Genomic DNA, 24461 nt, shown 5'->3' on the forward strand with positions numbered 1-24461 from the left:
ATTGACGTAAGAGACTAGACGTATAAGATTTCATGGGATTTAGCGATTAGGAGTGACAGATTGTTTGGTAAACGTATAGCATGTTCTATATGTTATAGTTATTTGAATGACTCTTACCATAATATGTGAGGTTAACATAGCAGTTGGTTATTTATGCCTCATATAACGTACACTTATTCAGCCTGTTGTTCACTATTCTTTACACATTTTAAATTGCCTTTCAAATGTCTATTCTTGCTGTTGGCTTTTATCAAATACATTTCCACAAAATATGCGACTTATACTCCAGTGAGACTTATATATGTTTTTTTCCTTCTTTATTATGCATTTTCGGGCGGTGCGACTTATACTCCGGAGCGACTTATACTCCGAAAAATATGGTATATATATTTATATATATATAGGGTTAGGGTTATATATATATATATAAGTGTGGAATGAGTGTTTTGCATTTTTCCCATCATCCCTTGTAATGGATTTCAGTAGGCGTGATTTGAATTGTTTTTATTTTATGTTGATTGGACGTTTATTAAAATGTCCAATGAGTTCGATGAGCATGTTGTGTTCTGTGTGGCCATGTTCGTTGACTTTTTGTGCTGTTTAATTATTTTTTTTCCCGCACCATGACTAGGGAAGGTTGTTTGGATTGGGCCATAGAAGTAAATGCTGTGCTGTTTTAATTGCTAGTATAATTCCCGGTTGCGGTACTTTCGTTGGCCACCAAATGGCGACAAAATGGCAGCTATCAGACCCCTGGCTGCTTGTGTATGATATGAATACACCCTTTCATATTTTATTTGTATTTATTCATGTTATTTATTTTCTGCCATATTACTCCATTTATAATGCTTATGTTGCTTTCATATGCACATTTAATTTGTACTTGAGGTACACTTATTTACAAATGTGTTTCTTCTGCAAAGTACATCATTTTGAATGTGTTATTTGGTGGGGTTTGTTTGAAATAAAACTGTCAGTATAAGTACTTTTGGAAAATGATGAGCACATTTAAAAATACCGTATAATATAAATATCGTAATCATAATCATGTAGTGCCCAAAGATTGCCAGCCCTACTAATTAATATTTAACCACAGTTACAGTGCTAATGAACTAAAGTCCGTATCAAAAGAATCAGACTTAGTTTTGAAGAAAGGATCCGGTTGTTGTCCTAATAGCACACACACACCTGCTCAGTGGCCTAGTGGTTAGAGTGAGATGGGTAGGTTGTGTGTCATACCAAAGACTATAAAAATGGGAGCCATTACCTCCCTGCTTGGCACTCAGCATCAAGGGTTGGAATTGGGGGTTAAATCACCAAAAATGATTCCCGGGCGCGGCCACCGCTGCTGCCCACTGCTCCCCTCAGCTCCCAGGGGGCGAAGCAGAGGACACGCCTCGTGTGTGTGTGTGACTATCATTGGTACTTTAACTCTCATGCACACGCATCAGTGATTGCATTACATGATTTGATTGCAATATGTTTGTTTTGGAAATGAAATTGTAATAATGAGTCTCTTCTGGCAGCCCTCCATCTCCTTCCATCTGGTCCTCCTGGCAGGCCAGCTCTGCATCCTTTCAGCCACACCCTCACACTCACCTGTGGACATGATCACCATCGTCCTTGACAAATATACTGTAAACCTCAAGTTCATTTCACCTGAAATAGTGACACTTAGGACCAAAAGGAGGTGAGGTCAGCAGCTGTGACTGACCAACCCTCTGCTCTAATGAATAAAGAGCGTGACCCCCAACCAGGCCTGAAGTCAAAACAGACCCATGTGTGATTAGCATCCAGGAAATATTGTCTGACTAAAGGAAAATGTGAAAAGTACATGACTGAGAAGACATAACAAACCTTTTTGAGAAACACAACACCTGCTGTAACCTGAAGTTTGTTTACAATAGTGGTTACCTAGCAAAGACTGCTATGCATTTTATAACCTGGAAGAACATGGAAAATAAGTGGAATTGATTGTTGATGGATGTCAACTAGTCATCCACTATCTTGGCCATTAGTCCACTAATCCCATTATGAAGTGTGTGTATATATATATATATATATATATATATATATATATATATATATATATATATATATATATATATATATATATATATATATATATATATATATATATATATATATATATATATTGCATCCAGTCTGAACATAACTGATACAAATACTGAAAGGGTATAAGATGGTTGAGGTATAGTTGTGTACAGAAATATGCACAAGCAATGTCAGAGCTGACTGAAGCCGTGTGTCTCTATGCGTTTACAACAAATGCAAGTTGTTTTAGGAAAGATAGTTGACATTCCACTGCTAGATTTACTGTCATTTACTTTCATAGTAGAGTGGCTAATCCTATTTCTACTCTGGCTACTTGCCATGGCTACAGCCCAGCCATCTTGAGCATCATCTATGATTATAGCCTACAGTAGAATTACAGGCTGTCACATAGAAGAGTTGGCATAAAGAGTGGAGGATTAGCAGAACATTCATGCTTTAAATAAGATGCTTTTGTTGTTGTTGGGTGTGGGGAGACCATATATCTGTATCTACTATGAAGTGACTCCAGTGATTGAGAGAGGACACATGGGAGGATTAAGACACACTTGGATTGTCCAATAGAAAAGTGGACAATGCTGATGATGAACATTATTCTGATAGTCCCTAAGAGGAGGACTTCAGTATGATGTAAGGATGTTCCCATCAGGGACTTATGCTGCCCATTCCAATAGCCATCATCAAACCATACCAATACTGATACTGATCACAACTGTAAATGTTTCAATGTATTTATTACTTATTATGATGTAAGCACACTATTTATACCAGTTCCTAAGTTTCCTTTATTACCGTATTTTTCGGACTATAAGTCGCAGTTTTTTTCCTAGTTTGGCCGGGGGTGCGACTTATACTCAGGAGCAACTTATGTGTGAAATGATGAACACATTAGCGTAAAATATCCAATAATATTATTGATGTCATTGACGTAAGAGACTAGACGTATAAGATTTCATGGGATTTAGCGATTAGGAGTGACAGATTGTTTGGTAAACGTATAGCATGTTCTATATGTTATAGTTATTTGAAGGACTCTTACCATAATATGTGAGGTTAACATAGCAGTTGGTTATTTATGCCTCATATAACGTACACTTATTCAGCCTGTTGTTCACTATTCTTTACACATTTTAAATTGCCTTTCAAATGTCTATTCTTGCTGTTGGCTTTTAGCAAATACATTTCCACAAAAAATGCGACTTATACTCCAGTGCGACTTATATATGTTTTTTTCCTTCTTTATTATGCATTTTCGGCCGGTGCGACTTATACTCCAGAGCGATTTATACTCTGAAAAATACGGTACATAAAACTGTCTGAGCAACTTTGTGCTGTGACTTGTATCAACACATCTTAGTTTATTCAGCACGCATTTCTTCTGTTGTTTCTAGCTAGCTTCGTGATTAGCTTAGCTATTAGCATGACTTCGCCTGGCTTGTACCATATGTAGCCCGGTCCTAATACTTGATAATGATACTCAATAATGACACCTAAGATACTAAGAACATCAGTTTATTTTTCATAATAGAGGTGATTATTAATAACTTACGGATGCACGGATGCACAATTAGCTGGTAGCTGGCGGAAATAAACGATTTTTAGATGCTTCACAATTTGGACATGGCCGATTGTAAAATCGATTAGTAAACGTGAATAATCTATTTTCTATTTCCTGTATATAAAGTAAGACAGTTATAAAATAAAGATGCTGATCGAGAGCCCCGACCAGCTTCTTTACTTTAGGTTTTCCACACATTTCCATGAATTCAATAAATGTAATGGGAATTAATTCAACGGTTTCTTATTACAAATAAACTGTTTATAAAAGTTGCAAGTGATGAATGTCTATTTAGGGAAACAAAAAGAAATGTAAAACTGCATCAGTATAAATCAATTAAAGATGCATCTATAATCGATTTTTAATGGAATCGTAGCTCTTGAATTGTAATCGTAATGGAATAAAGATGTGCCCAAGGATTTCCACCTCTATGGGGGACTAAAAATAAATGCAAAATTTCTCAGAAGGGATCGGCCTTTGTTGAAAGTCCTTAATCGGCCACGGTGGACCACGTAGTTTTTCAAGAAAATGGATCGATACTGATGAGTGTGGGCACATCCCTACTACGTTGCTGTGCTGTTGATCGTTACCAAGGTTTCCTGAAGATATTCAACATTAAACTTGATGACATTTACCAAATAATGACAGACTGAGCTACGTGGATATTAGCGCACACAACTAGCTATATCGGAATTACGATTGCTTAGCAAGTCATTTGCATATACACGGATATGAAACTTAATTGTACTCAAAAATTGATGTGACGCATGACAGAATAGAAAGACAATTAAATATATACAAGTCATTGAACTGGTTGCAAAAGTGTTCCAGATCTAATCAATAGCGACTTGCATAAGTTTTTCAGCTCAGTCCTCACATTTTCACCTGCTCTTCCAGCATTGATGCTTCAAAATGTACAAACTTGGAGTGAGGTATGGCCTAAGGTGTGATAAGGAACCTTTTCAACTTCTGGAAATCATAGACTTGCTAAAACTTTGCTACATCCGTCTAGTTTCTAGCCTAGACAAGTGAGTCTCCTGTCAATCAGGGCACAGACGATTGAGTCTCCTGTCAATCAGGGCACAGACGATTGAAGACAAGTGAGTCTCCTGTCAATCAGGGCACAGACGACTGAAGACAAGTGAGTCTCCTGTCAATCAGGGCACAGACGACTGAAGACAAGTGAGTCTCCTGTCAATCAGGGCACAGACGATTGAAGACAAGTGAGTCTCCTGTCAATCAGGGCACAGACGACTGAAGACAAGTGAGTCTCCTGTCAATCAGGGCACAGACGACTGAAGACAAGTGAGTCTCCTGTCAATCAGGGCACAGACGATTGAAGACAAGTGAGTCTCCTGTCAATCAGGGCACAGACGATTGAAGACAAGTGAGTCTCCTGTCAATCAGGGCACAGACGACTGAAGACAAGTGAGTCTCCTGTCAATCAGGGCACAGACGACTGAAGACAAGTGAGTCTCCTGTCAATCAGGGCACAGACGATTGAAGACAAGTGAGTCTCCTGTCAATCAGGGCACAGACGATTGAAGACAAGTGAGTCTCCTGTCAATCAGGGCACAGACGACTGAAGACAAGTGAGTCTCCTGTCAATCAGGGCACAGACGACTGAAGACAAGTGAGTCTCCTGTCAATCAGGGCACAGACGATTGAAGACAAGTGAGTCTCCTGTCAATCAGGGCACAGACGATTGAAGACAAGTGAGTCTCCTGTCAATCAGGGCACAGACGACTGAAGACAAGTGAGTCTCCTGTCAATCAGGGCACAGACGACTGAAGACAAGTGAGTCTCCTGTCAATCAGGGCACAGACGATTGAGTCTCCTGTCAATCAGGGCACAGACGATTGAGTCTCCTGTCAATCAGGGCACAGACGATTGAAGGCAAGTGAGTCTCCTGTCAATCAGGGCACAGACAATTGAGTCTCCTGTCAATCAGGGCACAGACGACTGAAGACAAGTGAGTCTCCTGTCAATCAGGGCACAGACGACTGAAGACAAGTGAGTCTCCTGTCAATCAGGGCACAGACGACTGAAGACAAGTGAGTCTCCTGTCAATCAGGGCACAGACGACTGAAGACAAGTGAGTCTCCTGTCAATCAGGGCACAGACGACTGAAGACAAGTGAGTCTCCTGTCAATCAGGGCACAGACGACTGAAGACAAGTGAGTCTCCTGTCAATCAGGGCACAGGCGACTGAAGACAAGTGAGTCTCCTGTCAATCAGGGCACAGACGACTGAAGACAAGTGAGTCTCCTGTCAATCAGGGCACAGACAAGTGAGTCTCCTGTCAATCAGGGCACAGACGACTGAAGACAAGTGAGTCTCCTGTCAATCAGGGCACAGACGATTGAAGACAAGTGAGTCTCCTGTCAATCAGGGCACAGACAAGTGAGTCTCCTGTCAATCAGGGCACAGACGACTGAAGACAAGTGAGTCTCCTGTCAATCAGGGCACAGACGATTGAAGACAAGTGAGTCTCCTGTCAATCAGGGCACAGACGACTGAAGACAAGTGAGTCTCCTGTCAATCAGGGCACAGACGACTGAAGACACGTGAGTCTCCTGTCAATCAGGGCACAGACGATTGAAGACAAGTGAGTCTCCTGTCAATCAGGGCACAGACGACTGAAGACAAGTGAGTCTCCTGTCAATCAGGGCACAGACGATTGTGAGTGGAGAACATTTAGCTGTAAAACTGATATTACTCAGAGTTGTTTCTTTAGTCTTGTGTCTGTGCCAATGCTCTATTTGGAGCCCTTCTCTTGGAGTTATTAGATTTTAGAAACCTTCTTTCTCAGCATTCTTCTTTTCTTCCAGTAGGTCAACTCTTCTCTGAGGTTTTATTTGTCGGGAATTCTCCGTCTTTCTATTCCGCCTCGACAGTCTGCATCATTGCCATTGACCTTTACATGTCCTGGGTAGTCTTACATGTGCATTTATACTACATAGCACCTCATTCAACTCACACTGAGTACTACTAATAGTACTACGACTCCTCCTACTGCTAGAATGTTTACGTCTCCGGTCCTCCAAGGACTACCATGTAGCCAGACATGGCAGCAACACACTTACTGTAGCTGGCTCACATAGACGACTACTGTCCTCTACATGTGCTGTGTTTACAAGCATGTAAGATGTTTCCAAAGAAGAAGCAGCCTGGGTACTACTCCTGTACTACAACATTGAACAAATGCATTGCTGGTAGTGATATTAGGTCTGGCAAAACTCTAATGTACCTTCTACGTCCTTTAACTAATCCACTCTTAACTGCTACTCTACTTTTTGCTCAACGTCATGTTTACTGCATCAAAGGCAAAAGAAATGACACACCTTTCACATTTGGACTGTACCAATTACCGATACCTATAAAAATGGGTATTGGTACTCAACAGTACCAACTTTACATACTTTTGTGTGTGTGTTCACATAGGAATAATAAATGTATACATTTTTCAACAACACAATTTGCGCTGTCCATTCAAATAGAGTATTTTGAATGGCTAATTGTTGTGCTTTAAGTTGTGAGCGAAAATTTGAGTTACGAGCCTCTCTGCCGCTAACAGGTGTAGCAAACGCCACAGGGAACCCCGTAAGAGCCGCCTGAAAAAAGTCGGTGTTCTGGTGAGACGTGCTCCCTATTGGAATTGAATGTGTATGAATCCAAGGAATGGGAACATGTAGCGTATTCACCGGTATATAAGCCACACCCACTAGATTTTAGAAGAAAAAAACATTTCCCATATATTAGCCGCACCAGACTATAAGTCACAGATAAATACATTGTGAAATTAGTTATTTACACATAAATATTTTGTAAATGTTTATTTATAATTATTTCCAAATGGTGTCTGTAACACGGCAGTAAAACATCTGATCAAACAAAACAGAAGTCATGTTCATGGACCCCCTAGCTGCGCAAGCTAGCTCTCCAATCAGCTAAACAGACTCAATAACTCCACGGTGACGTTTTGGTGAATTTACTGTGGAATTTGTGAAAGTGAAACAATACAAAAATAATGTTTTTGTAAGTTAATAATGCGAACACAGACCGTAAATGTGTTAGACTATTAGCTAATGCTAACCACGCTAACATCATTGCATTATGATAGCAGGTACAAATATGCATGAAAACACTCCTACAGACATCACACATGGGACGCTTTAGTAAGAAAGAATTGTTTTAGTTATATTGTAAAACTAACTAACGTTGCTGGAATCCATACGAGTAGGAACGCTATGGAAGGCTAGAAGACGAAACGCCACTTTACTTCCGGTTAGAAAGCACTAAATGGAAGGAAACTGCAGCACCTGTAGTGAGCTAAAAAAAAAGTTGGTTCCTGCATGCAGGACCGCTTGTAAAATGCCCATAAAAAGTGGTCTGCTGCATGTTTGACAACATAGCAAAACATGATAAGATGAATGGGCAGTAACTGAGTGTCTCCATGGTGAACGCCTCCTCGTACACGCAAATAAAATAATTTAAGAAAACGGTCCGCACCACTTTTGCACTGGATATCAGTTGCACACGCAGTCTTGGTAAACACGCACACTAATAGTACACACACGCTGTTTAGCGCCTGCTATTTGGATCTTTAGTCTTCTTCTCTTCGCACTAGTTTTGATAAGACACACCTTGTTGAGACTGCGCTTTATTTTGGAATAAATGTCATTAAAAAACATTTTTAAATAGCAATTGAGGTTGGAGTTTTGTGCGACTTTAAAGGGTTTGTGGTTGAGTTCTGACTTGTACAACTTTGGGAACACTCAGTTTGTCTCCAAGCATTTCTGAAGGCAAAACTAAAATGTCTTCTTTTGTTACGGTACATAATAATAATAATAACAACAACAACAATTATAATAATAATAATAAGTTAGATCTTAAATGAGCTTTCTATTATTAAAGGGGAACTGCACTTTTTGGGCTGAATCACAATCCTTATGTGATGTCGTTCTTTTTTTTTTGCATTCTAACTTGTAAATAAACACTAGCAATGGGCGGCTAACAAAGCAGAAAATGTGGATTCGATCTCGGCGCTCTACAAAACATCCAACAACCTCCATCAATTTTATATACACACTGTAGGTATTTATGTACTGTATCAAATCAACTTTATTTATAAAGCACATTTAAAATTTATCACAGGGGTAGCCAAAGTGCTGTACAATGGGCAGGTTAAAATAATACGAGAACCGAGCAAACACAACACAACACAAACAGAACACGATAAAAATACTGTAGTAACGGGTACATTCCTAATGTAATCATTTCACAACCTTTGCTAATTACTTCAATAACAACAAAAAGCCAACATTTTTGAGCCTGAATATGAGGAGGATGAGCTACAAGTTTTAGAGTGATAAGAGTTCCAGCTCTAGTGAAACACCAAGCATCATGTAGCAGTTTTATGATGGGCTAAACAACATTATAAAACAATCTCGTACTGTACAATGTCTGCTCCCACTGGCATGCTGACGATAATGGGATGTTTGTATCTTTCAGCACAAGAAGACATGTGTTCCCCATTCAGATGATGAATTCATCATAATCCTTGCTCCTGAGGGTGCAAATGAATTGTTGTTGATGTTGAATTTCAATCTCTCGGTTTATAGTCCCAACTTTCTCCTACACAAGTGATAGGCATGGTTTATAACCTGGAATGTACTTTTACCAACTCAGAGGCGACGCAGCAGCTCAGCGGCTCAGTATGTCAATAGCTGCATAAGCTAGTTGTGACAAGGCGTTAGCTCTTATAATAACAATGTTGCTAATACTTGGTTAATAGTCAGGTAAACAGAGTACTGTTGGCGCTTTTCTAGAGCAGTGGTCCCCAACCCCCGGTACCGGTCCGTGGACCGATTGGTACCTGGCCGCACAAGAAATTTAAAATTAAATCAACATAAAAAACACAATATATACATTATATATCAATATAAATCAATACAGTCTGCAGGGATACAGTCTGTAAGCACACATGATTGTATTTCTTTATGACAAAAAATAAATAAAAATAATAATAATACCATAAACCCTTTGGTAAGGATAAAAGGTGCCAGAGGACCTCAGGGTTGATACGGCAAGAACAGGTCAGATAGACAAGATAGACATTTAAAAACTAATATTACAACTTTCAAATCGACCCTGAAGCGGACGGGGAGCCAATGCAGCGACTTTAAAACTGCTGTAATGTGCGCCCGCAGCTGACTCTAAGACCATCAATCCTATGTTTGTCATATTTGTATTATGTGGGATAAAAGTCAGCTTGCCCAGATATTTTATACACTGTGTTGGTGTCAAATCTAGTCTTCAGGGCCTTTAACTAAAAGCACTTGTGTCCTGTAGGCCATCCACCACTCTAGGATACAGTTGAAAAGTAGATCTAGGTCTCTTCCTCAAACCATGGAAGGTGGCTTGCAGACGTCCTGCTCCTCGGACGTAGGGTCGCGACACGTGACCCTTGGTGGAACTTGTAGTGGTGCAGAGCGTGTTCTCCACTCCTTGGTGGAACTTGTAGTGGTGCAGAGCGTGTTCTCCACTCCTTGGTGGAACTTGTAGTGGTGCAGAGCGTGTTCTCCACTCCTTGGTGGAACTTGTACTGATGCAGAGCGTGTTCTCCACTCCTTGGTGGAACTTGTAGTGGTGCAGAGCGTGTTCTCCACTCCTTGGTGGAACTTGTACTGATGCAGAGCGTGTTCTCCACTCCTTGGTGGAACTTGTAGTGGTGCAGAGCGTGTTCTCCACTCCTTGGTGGAACTTGTAGTGGTGCAGAGCGTGTTCTCCACTCCTTGGTGGAACTTGTAGTGGTGCAGAGCGTGTTCTCCACTCCTTGGTGGAACTTGTAGTGGTGCAGAGCGTGTTCTCCACTCCTTGGTGGAACTTGTAGTGGTGCAGAGCGTGTTCTCCACTCCTTGGTGGAACTTGTACTGATGCAGAGCGTGTTCTCCACTCCTTGGTGGAACTTGTAGTGGTGCAGAGCGTGTTCTCCACTCCTTGGTGGAACTTGTAGTGGTGCAGAACGTGTTCTCCACTCCTTGGTGGAACTTGTAGTGGTGCAGAGCGTGTTCTCCACTCCTTGGTGGAACTTGTAGTGGTGCAGAGCGTGTTCTCCACTCCTTGGTGGAACTTGTACTGATGCAGAGCGTGTTCTCCACTCCTTGGTGGAACTTGTAGTGGTGCAGAGCGTGTTCTCCACTCCTTGGTGGAACTTGTACTGATGCAGAGCGTGTTCTCCACCCCTTGGTGGAACTTGTAGTGGTGCAGAGCGTGTTCTCCACTCCTTGGTGGAACTTGTACTGATGCAGAGCGTGTTCTCCACTCCTTGGTGGAACTTGTAGTGGTGCAGAGCGTGTTCTCCACTCCTTGGTGGAACTTGTAGTGGTGCAGAGCGTGTTCTCCACTCCTTGGTGGAACTTGTACTGATGCAGAGCGTGTTCTCCACTCCTTGGTGGAACTTGTAGTGGTGCAGAGCGTGTTCTCCACTCCTTGGTGGAACTTGTAGTGGTGCAGAACGTGTTCTCCACTCCTTGGTGGAACTTGTAGTGGTGCAGAGCGTGTTCTCCACTCCTTGGTGGAACTTGTAGTGGTGCAGAGCGTGTTCTCCACTCCTTGGTGGAACTTGTACTGATGCAGAGCGTGTTCTCCACTCCTTGGTGGAACTTGTAGTGGTGCAGAGCGTGTTCTCCACTCCTTGGTGGAACTTGTAGTGGTGCAGAACGTGTTCTCCACTCCTTGGTGGAACTTGTAGTGGTGCAGAGCGTGTTCTCCACTCCTTAGTGGAACTTGTAGTGGTGCAGAGCGTGTTCTCCACTCCTTGGTGGAACTTGTAGTGGTGCAGAGCGTGTTCTCCACTCCAGCAAAGTGGCAGTGCATCTTCCCAAGAACACATCTGGAGGCCACACCTCTCTGTTCTTTTTGCACCACCTTACTCTGCTTTGGCTGGCTTTTGCCTTGAGTTTTTTCCCTGATTTGTCTCCTTCTTCTCCCGGCCTCCCTCTATGTTCTGTGCACGGTAATTTGATGTGGTCTATCAGGCCGACAGAGCCATGAATCAAGAGAGAGAAATATAGTACAAACCCCACCCCCACTACAACTACACTCATCTGCAACATCCCTACCCCCAACAAGCCTCTCGCTCACTCTTTTTCTTTAGCTCTCTCTCTTTCTCTCCTTCCCTACCCCCAACCACGCTGCTGCCTCTCCATCCACGGCCTATCTTCCATCTCTATACCTTTCTCTGAAACAAACACTCAGTGACAACACCCGAGTGCATACCTTTGTGGTGCATGTGCCAGAATAACAGCCATGACCAACACTATAACGGTAAATATGTCACAGTCCATTAATTAGCACATCTTGAGGTCACAGGTCAAGGCCGACTAATGCCCAGTTGCCGCGTCCTGGTTTGTCATTGCATCCACTTGTGCCCATTCCACAGTGGCCCTCTTGGGGTCCACACATATTAGTTACACACCTAAGAGAGAAATAACACGTGAGCACACTTCCGTTACATTCCTTAGTGGTCGCACTTTATGCGCTTTGGAGAGAAATAAAAGTTCTTGCACCCGCTAAAGTCCACTAGGAACATATTTATAGCATTGTAGCATCCCAGCGGGGACAAGACATCGATGTAACGTACATGTCCTTTAAAACTGACTTTCAAACAACCTTGCCAAATAGTTGTATTTGTACATTGACACAATGTTGAAGTCTAACGTGGGATCCACCTTGTTGGTTGGGAAATGACTACATTTCAATGTTAAATCAACGTCAGAAAATAACATGGATTAAACATGGTCAAAAAGCATGTTGTTTCAATGTTATGTTTAGTTGCTCAATTAATTCAACGAGTTCTCAACGTTGTTTTATTGTCTTGTGCTTGCTGGGATAGTACTTCACTATAAACTCACTTTAAAGTAATTGTGCCTATTGTTTACAATTATTATGAGAGACAAGGGGGGATTTTACACTTGATAAAGAAACGCTTGTAGGATACGTCTAATGGAGTCACCGTTGTAGCCTTCTAAGTATCTAAAACAACTTCAAAACCCTCCATCCACGTTTTATATACACACTGCAAGTATATATATAATGTAGTAACACACACCTTCATAACAATATGTAATATGTACAAGTATATATATAATGTAGTAACAGACACCTTCATAACAATATGTAATATGTACAATATAAACACTACAAGTATATATATATAATGTAGTAACACACACCTTCATAACAATATGTAATATGTACAAGTATATATATAATGTAGTAACAGACACCTTCATAACAATATGTAATATGTACAATATAAACACTACAAGTATATATATAATGTAGTAACACACACCTTCATAACAATATGTAATATGTACAATATAAACACTACAAGTATATATATAATGTAGTAACACACACCTTCATAACAATATGTAATATGTACAAGTATATATATAATGTAGTAACAGACACCTTCATAACAATATGTAATATGTACAATATACACACTGCAAGTATATATATAATGTAGTAACAGACACCTTCATAACAATATGTAATATGTACAATATACACACTGCAAGTATATATATATAATGTAGTAACAGACACCTTCATAACAATATGTAATATGTACAATATACACACTGCAAGTATATATATATAATGTAGTAACAGACACCTTCATAACAATATGTAATATGTACAATATACACACTGCAAGTATATATATATAATGTAGTAACAGACACCTTCATAACAATATGTAATATGTACAATATACACACTGCAAGTATATATATATAATGTAGTAACAGACACCTTCATAACAATATGTAATATGTACAATATACACACTGCAAGTATATATATATAATGTAGTAACAGACACCTTCATAACAATATGTAATATGTACAATATACACACTGCAAGTATATATATAATGTAGTAACAGACACCTTCATAACAATATGTAATATGTACAATATACACACTGCAAGTATATATATAATGTAGTAACAGACACCTTCATAACAATATGTAATATGTACAATATACACACTGCAAGTATATATATCATGTAGTAACAGACACCTTCATAACAATATGTAATATGTACAATATACACACTGCAAGTATATATATAATGTAGTAACAGACACCTTCATAACAATATGTAATATGTACAATATACACACTGCAAGTATATATATATAATGTAGTAACAGACACCTTCATAACAATATGTAATATGTACAATATACACACTGCAAGTATATATATATAATGTAGTAACAGACACCTTCATAACAATATGTAATATGTACAATATACACACTGCAAGTATATATATAATGTAGTAACAGACACCTTCATAACAATATGTAATATGTACAATATACACACTGCAAGTATATATATAATGTAGTAACAGACACCTTCATAACAATATGTAATATGTACAATATACACACTGCAAGTATATATATCATGTAGTAACAGACACCTTCATAACAATATGTAATATGTACAATATACACACTGCAAGTATATATATAATGTAGTAACAGACACCTTCATAACAATATGTAATATGTACAATATACACACTGCAAGTATATATATAATGTAGTAACAGATACCTTCATAACAATATGTAATATGTACAATATACACACTGCAAGTATATATATAATGTAGTAACAGACGCCTTCATAACAATATGTAATATGTACAATATACACACTGCAAGTATATATATATAATGTAGTAACAGACACCTTCATAACAATATGTAATATGTACAATATACACACTGCAAGTATATATATAATGTAGTAACAGACGCCTTCATAACAATATGTAATATGTACAATATACACACTGCAAGTATATATATAATGTAGTAACAGACACCTTCATAACAATATGTAATATGTACAATATACACACTGCAAGTATATATATAATGTAGTAACAGACACCTTCATAACAATATGTAATATGTACAATATACACACTGCAAGTATATATATAATGTAGTAACAGACACCTTCATAACAATATGTAATATGTACAATATACACACTGCAAGTATATATATAATGTAGTAACAGACGCCTTCATAACAATATGTAATATGTACAATATACACACTGCAAGTATATATATATAATGTAGTAACAGACACCTTCATAACAATATGTAATATGTACAATATACACACTGCAAGTATATATATAATGTAGTAACAGACGCCTTCATAACAATATGTACAATATTTACCATAGTTTGATCATTTTAATCATTGCCCGAGCTAATTCCTCTGCGCATTGATTTCAGTTTCCATAGCAGCACACAAATGTGTTCCTACTTCCGGAAAACAAACACATGTTTGTTCTAATCATGGCAGACTTGGTAACAAACCACAAAGACGACTATTTTTGGACTAATAAGCATTCACAACCTTATGTTTTTGAAGATGAATATACTGAGGATGAACTGCTACTTCTATAAGTGAGCAGAAAGGAAGAGTGAGACGTTGGAGCAGACAGAGAGTGAGGTGAAAGTGACTCCAAGCTGCAGAATGTGCTATTTGAAGCCATGCTATTTCGACAAAAATGGAGTGCTTACTTAAATAAACCGGAAAAAAAGGTCCCTTGCCACTGTCTATCAAGTGATTTACACTTGAATATTGATCATTATACACATCATGTGTGTTATAACAACTACACTACACACACTGTCTGGCTGGCTGTGTACAAACAAAAGATGAAATAATACTTGACACATACTGTAATATGATCATGTTTTTCACTCAGTACAGATTGGTGTACTATCACAGTGTTGTGTGTTACAAACTCAAATATGTTTTGTGCTGATGTAGAAGCTAGCTTATCTCTTGCCGTCTACGGCTAATACCGTAGCACAACGATGTGTTAGTACGCTAGGAAAATAGTTCCTCGGTGTTCACTCTTACAATAACAATGTTGTACAGTTTGGTTATTATACATGTTACACAAGCTAAATACAGTATTGTTGGCTTTTGAATGCCTTGTTAAAGTGATTTAGAGGGAGAATTGATTGCTAGCTAGCCACCTACAACCAGACCATCTTAGAAAGCGGAAAAAAGAGAAAAACTTTCCTCTTTTTGTGTCTCATAATGATTGTGTCTCATAATGATTGTGTCTCATAATGATTGTGCCTCATAATGATTGTGTCTCATAATGATTGTGCCTCATAATGATTGTGTCTCATAATGATTGTGTCTCATAATGATTGTGCCTCATAATGATTGTGTCTCATAATGATTGTGTCTCATAATGATTGTGTCTCATAATGATTGTGATCGATGGGCAAAATTCCAGAAAAAGTGCATTTCCCCTTGAAGTTCTTCAATCCCAGAGTGGCATATGACTACTGCTCACAAGGTACCTGGGAATCCATACCCGTACTCAACGGTACCAATTTTCCATACTTTTGTGTGTGTCAATAAATGTTAATTGTGCGACAATAACTTTTTTAATGTAAGATTTAAGAATGAGCTGATTATGATAACTGTGCTGTCCGTCAGACATCAGATGGCAGTACTGTATAGGCTGTGGATGGTATGATGGCAGTACTGTGTAGGCTGTGGATGGTATGATGGCAGTACTGTATAGGCTGTGGATGGTATGATGGCAGTACTGTATAGGCTGTGGATGGTATGATGGCAGTACTGTATAGGCTGTGGATGGTATGATGGCAGTACTGTATAGGCTGTGGATGGTATGATGGCAGTACTGTGTAGGCTGTGGATGGTATGATGGCAGTACTGTATAGGCTGTGGATGGTATGATGGCAGTACTGTGTAGGCTGTGGATGGTATGATGGCAGTACTGTATAGGCTGTGGATGGTATGATGGCAGTACTGTATAGGCTGTGGATGGTATGATGGCAGTACTGTGTAGGCTGTGGATGGTATGATGGCAGTACTGTATAGGCTGTGGATGGTATGATGGCAGTACTGTATAGGCTGTGGATGGTATGATGGCAGTACTGTATAGGCTGTGGGTGGTATGATGGCAGTACTGTATAGGCTGTGGATGGTATGATGGCAGTACTGTATAGGCTGTGGATGGTATGATGGCAGTACTGTATAGACTGTGGATGGTATGATGGCAGTACTGTATAGACTGTGGATGGTATGATGGCAGTACTGTATAGGCTGTGGATGGTATGATGGCAGTACTGTATAGACTGTGGATGGTATGATGGCAGTACTGTATAGGCTGTGGATGGTATGATGGCAGTACTGTATAGGCTGTGGATGGTATGATGGCAGTACTGTGTAGGCTGTGGATGGTATGATGGCAGTACTGTATAGGCTGTGGATGGTATGATGGCAGTACTGTATAGGCTGTGGATGGTATGATGGCAGTACTGTATAGGCTGTGGATGGTATGATGGCAGTACTGTATAGGCTGTGGGTGGTATGATGGCAGTACTGTATAGGCTGTGGATGGTATGATGGCAGTACTGTATAGGCTGTGGATGGTATGATGGCAGTACTGTATAGACTGTGGATGGTATGATGGCAGTACTGTATAGACTGTGGATGGTATGATGGCAGTACTGTATAGGCTGTGGATGGTATGATGGCAGTACTGTATAGGCTGTGGATGGTATGATGGCAGTACTGTATAGGCTGTGGGTGGTATGATGGCAGTACTGTATAGGCTGTGGATGGTATGATGGCAGTACTGTATAGGCTGTGGATGGTATGATGGCAGTACTGTATAGACTGTGGATGGTATGATGGCAGTACTGTATAGACTGTGGATGGTACGTTGTCCAACTAGGAAGTAGCTTTTTTATGTTGCGCCCTACATAGTGTTTATACTATAAGTATTGTGCACAACACACGCCAACTGTGTGATCGTAAATGTTCATCTTAGTTGTAGTTTTAATTTTAATAATAATATTTATATAAAAATAATCCTAGGGCTGGGCGATGTGGCTGAAAAGTGTATCACGATATAAGTTTTTGTATATTGATTGATATCAATAATTATTGATCTTTTTTATGACTTATATTAAGCCTGCCGACAAATACAGTAATACAGTTTCAACTTAGCAACTTTGCTATGTATCAGTGGAGAAGATATTTGGTGGTAAAATAATTGCATGAAATTGGAAGCTAGTTGCAGTTTTGAGACACTAGGTGGCAGTTGTGCGAGTTGACGTAGCAAGTTTCTCTCCTCACTCCATGCAGAGAATCCACAGCCAGACAGAAAGACGGCGCAACCAAACTTAGTAGTTGACACTGTTACCCGATTGGCTGTTAGCGTCTCCCTCCCGTTGCTCAAAAATATTTGGGTCCTGTTTCCTGTTTAGGAAACAGGACCCAAGGAAGGAGGCGTACACCCTGGACAAGGAAGGCGGGGTACACCCTGGACAAGGAAGGAGAGGTACACCCTGGACAAGGAAGGCGGGGTAGACTCTGGACAAGAAAGGAGGGGTACCCCCTGGACAAGGAAGGAGAGGTACCCCCTGGACAAGGAAGGAGGAGTACCCCCTGGCCAGGGTAGATCCTGGACAAGGAAGGCAGTGTACACCCTGGACAAGGAAGGCGGGGTACACCCTGGACCAGGAAGTCGCCACCTCCTCGGAGGGCCAACACACACAGACAACGTTCACAGTGGCCATGTAAAATCACTAATGCTAATAGTAGCCTGCCTACAGAAAATCCAAGGTAAATTAGCATCAAGCTAACATGTTTGGAAGTGTGGAGCCTTGGTTTATGTTTGAGTGTTTTCTACCAAGCATACTTGCTTTGTTGGCGTTAAAAGTTGCAACATTAGTTAGTGGGAGTTTGGCCGACTGATTCATTGTTTAGTCTGCAAGCGGAACACATGAAATATGACACTGTTTGATTTGACATGATTCCACACCCGGACTTCAGTCACTGCCTATAAAAGTACTAATTTCGGAACCCATCCCTACATTTGATAAATATTACCAGGAATGGTGTCCGCATAGGTTTATTCCAGGGATGTTAGAGCATGCAAAGAAAGACTACAGTACATTTAGAAGCCGCTACTTTATTCTTACATTTTTAAACCGCAGCGGCTAATTTATGATTTTTTTTTCTTGCTAACGCCCATAATGTTTTGTGTCCAATAGTTTGCATTAAATAAACCCAAGCAGAGGACTGAATTGGTTTGTCATTGTTTGTGCTGTGGCGCCCTCTTTTGGACGAGGTCGCTCACTGCAGGTATTCCGTGTTGAAAATGTGTTTCCTGTTTTAATGCCGCAAACCGGAAATAAGCATCCAGGCCGTTTTTCATTCATCACTCCAAGGAACGTTTGTAAGTTTTACAATATGTCTAAAACAATTCTTACTTACTAAAGCGTCCTATGTGTGATGTCTGTAGGAGTGTTTTCATGCATATTTGTACATGTTGTTGTCATGTAATCAAGCTATGCTAACAAGTTTACGAGTGTGTTAGTATTATTAAAGGCCTACTGAAAGCCACTACTAGCGACCACGCAGTCTGATAGTTTATATATCAATGATGAAATCTTAACATTGCAACACATGCCAATACAGCCGGGTTAACTTATAAAGTGACATTTAAAACTTCCCGGGAAATATCCGGCTGAAACGTCGCGGTATGATGACGTATGCGCGTGACGAAGTCAGTATAACGGAAGTTATGGTACCCCATAGAATCCTATACAAAAAGCTGTTTTCATTTCATAATTCCACAGTATTCTGGACATCTTTTGCAATTTGTTTAATGAACAATGAAGGCTGCAAAGAAGACAGTTGTAGGTGGGATCGGTGTATTAGCAGCGGACTACAGCAACACAACCAGGAGGACTTTGTTGGAGCGCTAGCTGCGCTAGCCGCGCTAGCCGCCGACCTCACCTTGACTTCCTATGTCTCCGGGCCGCCAAACGCATCGGGTGAAGTCCTTCGTCCTTCTGCCGATCGCTGGAACGCAGGTGAGCACGGGTGTTGATGAGCAAATGAGGGCTGGCTGGCGTAGGTGGAGAGCTAATGTTTTTAGCATAGCTCTGTGAGGTCCCGTTGCTAAGTTAGCTTCAATGGCGTCGTTAGCACAGCATTGTTAACCTTCGCCAGCCTGGAAAGCATTAACCGTGTATTTACATGTCCACGGTTTAATAGTATTGTTGATTTTCTATCTATCCTTCCAGTCAGGGGTTTATTTCTTTTGTTTCTATATGCAGTTAAAGCAAGATGCTATCACGTTAGCTCGTAGCTAAAGCATTTCGCCGATGTATTGTCGTGGAGATAAAAGGCACTGAATGTCCATTTTGCGTACTCGACTCTCATTTTCAAGAGGATATAGTATCCCAGGTGGTTTAAAATACAAATCTGTGATCCACAATATAAAAAGGAGAGTGTGGAATCCAATGAGCCAGCTTGTACCTAAGTTACGGTCAGAGCGAAAAAAGATACGTCCTGCACTGCCTCTCAAGTCCTTCACTGTAACGTTCCTCATCTACGAATCTTTCATCCTCGCTCAAATTAATGGGGTAATCATCACTTTCTCGGTCCGAATCTCTCTCGCTCCATTGTAAACAACGGGGAATTGTGAGGAATACTAGCTCCTGTGACGTCACGCTACTTCCGCTACAGGCAAGGCTTTTTTTTATCAGCGAGCAAAAGTTGCGAACTTTATCGTCGATTTTCTCTACTAAATCCTTTCAGCAAAAATATGGCAATATCGCGAAATGATCAAGTATGACACATAGAATGGATCTGCTATCCCCGTTTAAATTTAAAAAAATCATTTCAGTAGGCCTTTAAAGGCCTACTGAAACCCACTACTACCGACCACGCAGTCTGATAGTTTATATATCAATGATGAAATCTTAACATTATAACACATGCCAATACGGCCGGGTTAACTTATAAAGTGACATTTTAAATTTGCCGCTAAACTTCCGGTTCGAAACGCCTCTGAGGATGACGTATGCGCGTGACGTAGCCCGACGAACACGGGTATGCCTTCCACATTGAAGCCAATATGAAAAAGCTCTGTTTTCATTTCATAATTCCACAGTATTCTGGACATCTGTGTTCGTGAATCTGTTTCAATCATGTTCATTGCATTATGGAGAAGGAAGCCAAGCAAGCAAAGAAGAAAGTTGTCGGTGCGAAATGGACGTATTTTTCGAACGTAGTCAGCCACAACAGTACACAGCCGGCGCTTCTTTGTTTACATTCCCGAAAGATGCAGTCAAGATGGAAGAACTCGGATAACAGAGACTCTAACCAGGAGGACTTTTGATTTGGATACACAGACGCCTGTAGAGAACTGGGACAACACAGACTCTTACCAGGATTACTTTGATTTGGATGACAAAGACGCAGACGTGCTACTGTGAGTATGCAGCTTTGGCTTTTTTTTGCGTATGTACGTAACTTTTTTAAAATATATAAGCTTTATGAACCTTGGGTTAGGTGAACGGTCTTTTGGGCTGAGTGATTGTGTGTGTTGATCATGTGTTTGAATTGTATTGGCGTGTTCTATGGAGCTAGGAGCTAGCAGAGGAGCTAGGAGCTAGCATAACACGTACCGTACCGTAAGTGCGCGTCACGTACGTAACTTTTTAAAAATATATAAGCTTTATGAACCTTGGGTTAGGTGAACGGTCTTTTGGGCTGAGTGATTGTGTGTGTTGATCGGGTGTTTGAATTGTATTGGCGTGTTCTATGGAGCTAGGAGCTAGCAGAGGAGCTAGGAGCTAGCATAACAAACACGCAGGTGTTATTATGCAGGATTAATTTGTGGCATATTAAATATAAGCCTGGTTGTGTTGTGGCTAATAGAGTATATATATGTCTTGTGTTTATTTACTGTTGTAGTCATTCCCAGCTGAATATCAGGTACCGTGAGTATGCAGCCTTGGCTGCTAAACATTCGATAACTTGACCGTATGTGCGCGTCACGTACGTAACTTTTTAAAAATATATAAGCTTTATGAACCTTGGGTTAGGTAAACGGTCTTTTGGGCTGAGTGATTGTGTGTGTTGATCAGGTGTTTGAATTGTATTGGCGTGTTCTATGGAGCTAGGAGCTAGCAGAGGAGCTAGGAGCTAGCATAACAAACACGCAGGTGTTTTTATGCAGGATTAATTTGTGGCATATTAAATATAAGCCTGGTTGTGTTGTGGCTAATAGAGTATATATATGTCTTGTGTTTATTTACTGTTGTAGTCATTCCCAGCTGAATATCAGGTCACCCCCGGCTCTCACAGCATCTTCCCTATCTGAATAGCTTCAACTCCCCACTAGTCCTTCACTTGCACTTTACTCATCCACAAATCTTTCATCCTCGCTCAAATTAATGGGGAAATTGTCGCTTTCTCGGTCCGAATCTCTCTCACTTCATGCGGCCATCATTGTAAACAATAGGGAACTTTGCGTATATGTTCAACTGACTACGTCACGCTACTTCCGGTAGGTGCAAGCCTTTTTTTTATCAGATACCAAAAGTTGCAATCTTTATCGTCGTTGTTCTATACTAAATCCTTTCAGCAAAAATATGGCAATATCGCGAAATGATCAAGTATGACACATAGAATAGATCTGCTATCCCCGTTTAAATAAAAAAAATTCATTTCAGTAGGCCTTTAACTTACAATGGCATTCTTTTTGTATTGTTTCAGTTTCGGAAATTCCTCAGTAAATTCACCAAAACGTCAGCGTGGAGTTATTGAGTCTGTTTAGCTGATTGGAGAGCTAGCTTGCACAGCTAGTGGGTCCATGACCATGACTTCTGTTTTGTTTGATTGGTCGTTTTACTGCCGTGTTACAGACACCGTTTGGAAACAATTAAGGTATGTAAATAAACATTTACAAAATATTTCTGTGTAAATAACTCATTTCACAACGTATATATCTGCGACTTATAGTCCAGTGCAGCTTATATAAAGGCACAATATTATTTTCTTCTAAAAGGTAGTGGGTGTGGCTTATATCCTCATTAGTGGACTATTTCAATTGAAAAGATGAATGACAGTTTTATGTTTGTCGCTAGAAAATATTCTGTTGAAAGTTGTTATTGTCTCATTCATTTGCAGGAAGATAATGGTGTTATAATGGTGAATTACTACTTTTAAAGGAGGTTTTAGACTTTTCATTAAGCCAGGCAGGCAGATGTGTTACTGCCCTACAGCCTAACCCGAACAGTCGGTGACCGTGACCTCTGACCCCAGGATGGAGAGAGACCAAAGTCTGTGGTCAGAGACAAGTTAACAAAGTGTGGTTGTTGGAGGAAGCCAACTGGACATATCTTGTTGAAAGCTGATGTCCTCATCCTGGCATTATAATGTGTTACTGTAAGGACATCATGGAAGCTGCTTTAATGAACTTCAGCCCAATAAAGCAATTAATTAGCATTTAATTGACAGGGCAAGACAGATGACAGTTAATTCAAGTGTGGGGGACACAAAGGTGACTTTCATCTGCAGACAATAAGTACCACAAGAAGGTTCCTGGTCCTACCTTGTTGCTTCCAAACGGCGGCTCGGGGTAGGAGAGCTGCCCCAGTCTGGTGTGCTCTGAGGCGGCCAGGGGCTGCGGGGGAGGCGGGTAAAGTGTCACATCCATCTACTTATCCCCTGGCTCCTTCTTTAGCCTTACTTAGCAATTATTGTTTTTTTCAACAAAGGTGGAAGTCCTTGACACATCCGCCAGCCTCTCCGGGTACCAATGTGGAGGTGAAGCCGAGAAATGAAGGCAAAAAGCGGGCTTACAAAGTTGGAAGGATGCGCTCCACGCTGGTTCTCATGCTCCAAAAAGGTGACGTCTACCCGGTACAAAAACAGACTCGCCCTCATAAAAAGAGTCACTTGAAAAGTTCCCCTTTGTTGTAGCAGAAGAGAAGCGGCTGTAAGGCTGCTGCACTGCGGCGTGTGGGTGCGTGTTGTCGGCGTGCTGCTGCTGGAAGTCCCGCTCTTTGCTCCACACTCCTACAAAGAGCCTGGCCGTCAAGCGCACCGGTGTTAGCCTTCACGGATGCGGAAATTGCATGGCTTACCAAAATAAGAGCATCGTTGTCCATTTTTTTTTCAGCTTAACCGGGGATTTTGAGAAGCTCACCAAATAAATATTTTTTTTAACTCTCAGCATTTTTATAACAGTTCTATTCAGGCAAACAGTTGAGCACAATAGAGCATAAAGACAATGACCTCAGTGTTTGAGTGGCCATCTGCTTCCTCAAGCAAGTTTATTTGAAGAGCACAATTTGTACACTAGGACATTGTAAGTGCTTTACAGAAAATTACAAGAAGGCAAAATAAAAAGATCCTAAAAAAATAATCATAATTCAAATTAAATTACTAAAATATAACAATCATCAATCAAATTTCAATTCAAATCAAATAGTGTAGTTAAAATACTTTCAGTTGACATATGCACTGTCAGGCTTGTCCCTGACAGTTTGGTTATGTGTTAGTTTTTACTCTGTGTTTGTCTTTATTTCCTGTTAGCGCTTTTATTTTGGTTGTTTCCTGCTTGTCTCCCTGAGCACTGTTTTCCCTCAGCTGTGGCTGATTGGCACCTGGCCACACCTGGTGTCAATCAGCCAGCTGCTATTTAAACCTGCCTTGCCATCCAGTCTGTGCTGGAGAATTGTTGATGTCATTGTAATACTTGTCGATGTCATTAGAGCTACTACCTGTCGTTAGAGCTACTAGTCGATGTCTTTAGAGCTACTACCTGTTAGAGCTACTACTAGTGATGGGTTGATGAGGCCTCATGAAGCGTTTCGACACATTGCAAAACTGTATTGATACTGTGT

The 24461-nt window shown here is 40.4% G+C and overlaps 1 protein-coding gene across 3 annotated transcripts in view; it reads right to left on the reverse strand.

Moving 5' to 3' along the window:
- The window catches only part of LOC133665481 (thymocyte selection-associated high mobility group box protein TOX-like), a 75074-nt gene extending 51411 nt beyond the window's left edge, over nucleotides 1-23663 (reverse strand). For all 3 annotated transcript variants that reach the window (XM_062070789.1, XM_062070788.1, XM_062070790.1), the window contains exon 1: nucleotides 23165-23663. In XM_062070789.1, the coding sequence (XP_061926773.1) occupies nucleotides 23165-23269 (105 nt within the window). In that variant the 5' untranslated portion in view covers nucleotides 23270-23663. The remainder of the gene's footprint in view (nucleotides 1-23164) is intronic.
- Between the last annotated feature and the right edge of the window lie 798 nt (nucleotides 23664-24461).

The sequence above is a fragment of the Entelurus aequoreus genome, linkage group LG14 (assembly GCF_033978785.1).
Source record: "Entelurus aequoreus isolate RoL-2023_Sb linkage group LG14, RoL_Eaeq_v1.1, whole genome shotgun sequence".
Classification (NCBI taxonomy): domain Eukaryota; kingdom Metazoa; phylum Chordata; class Actinopteri; order Syngnathiformes; family Syngnathidae; genus Entelurus; species Entelurus aequoreus.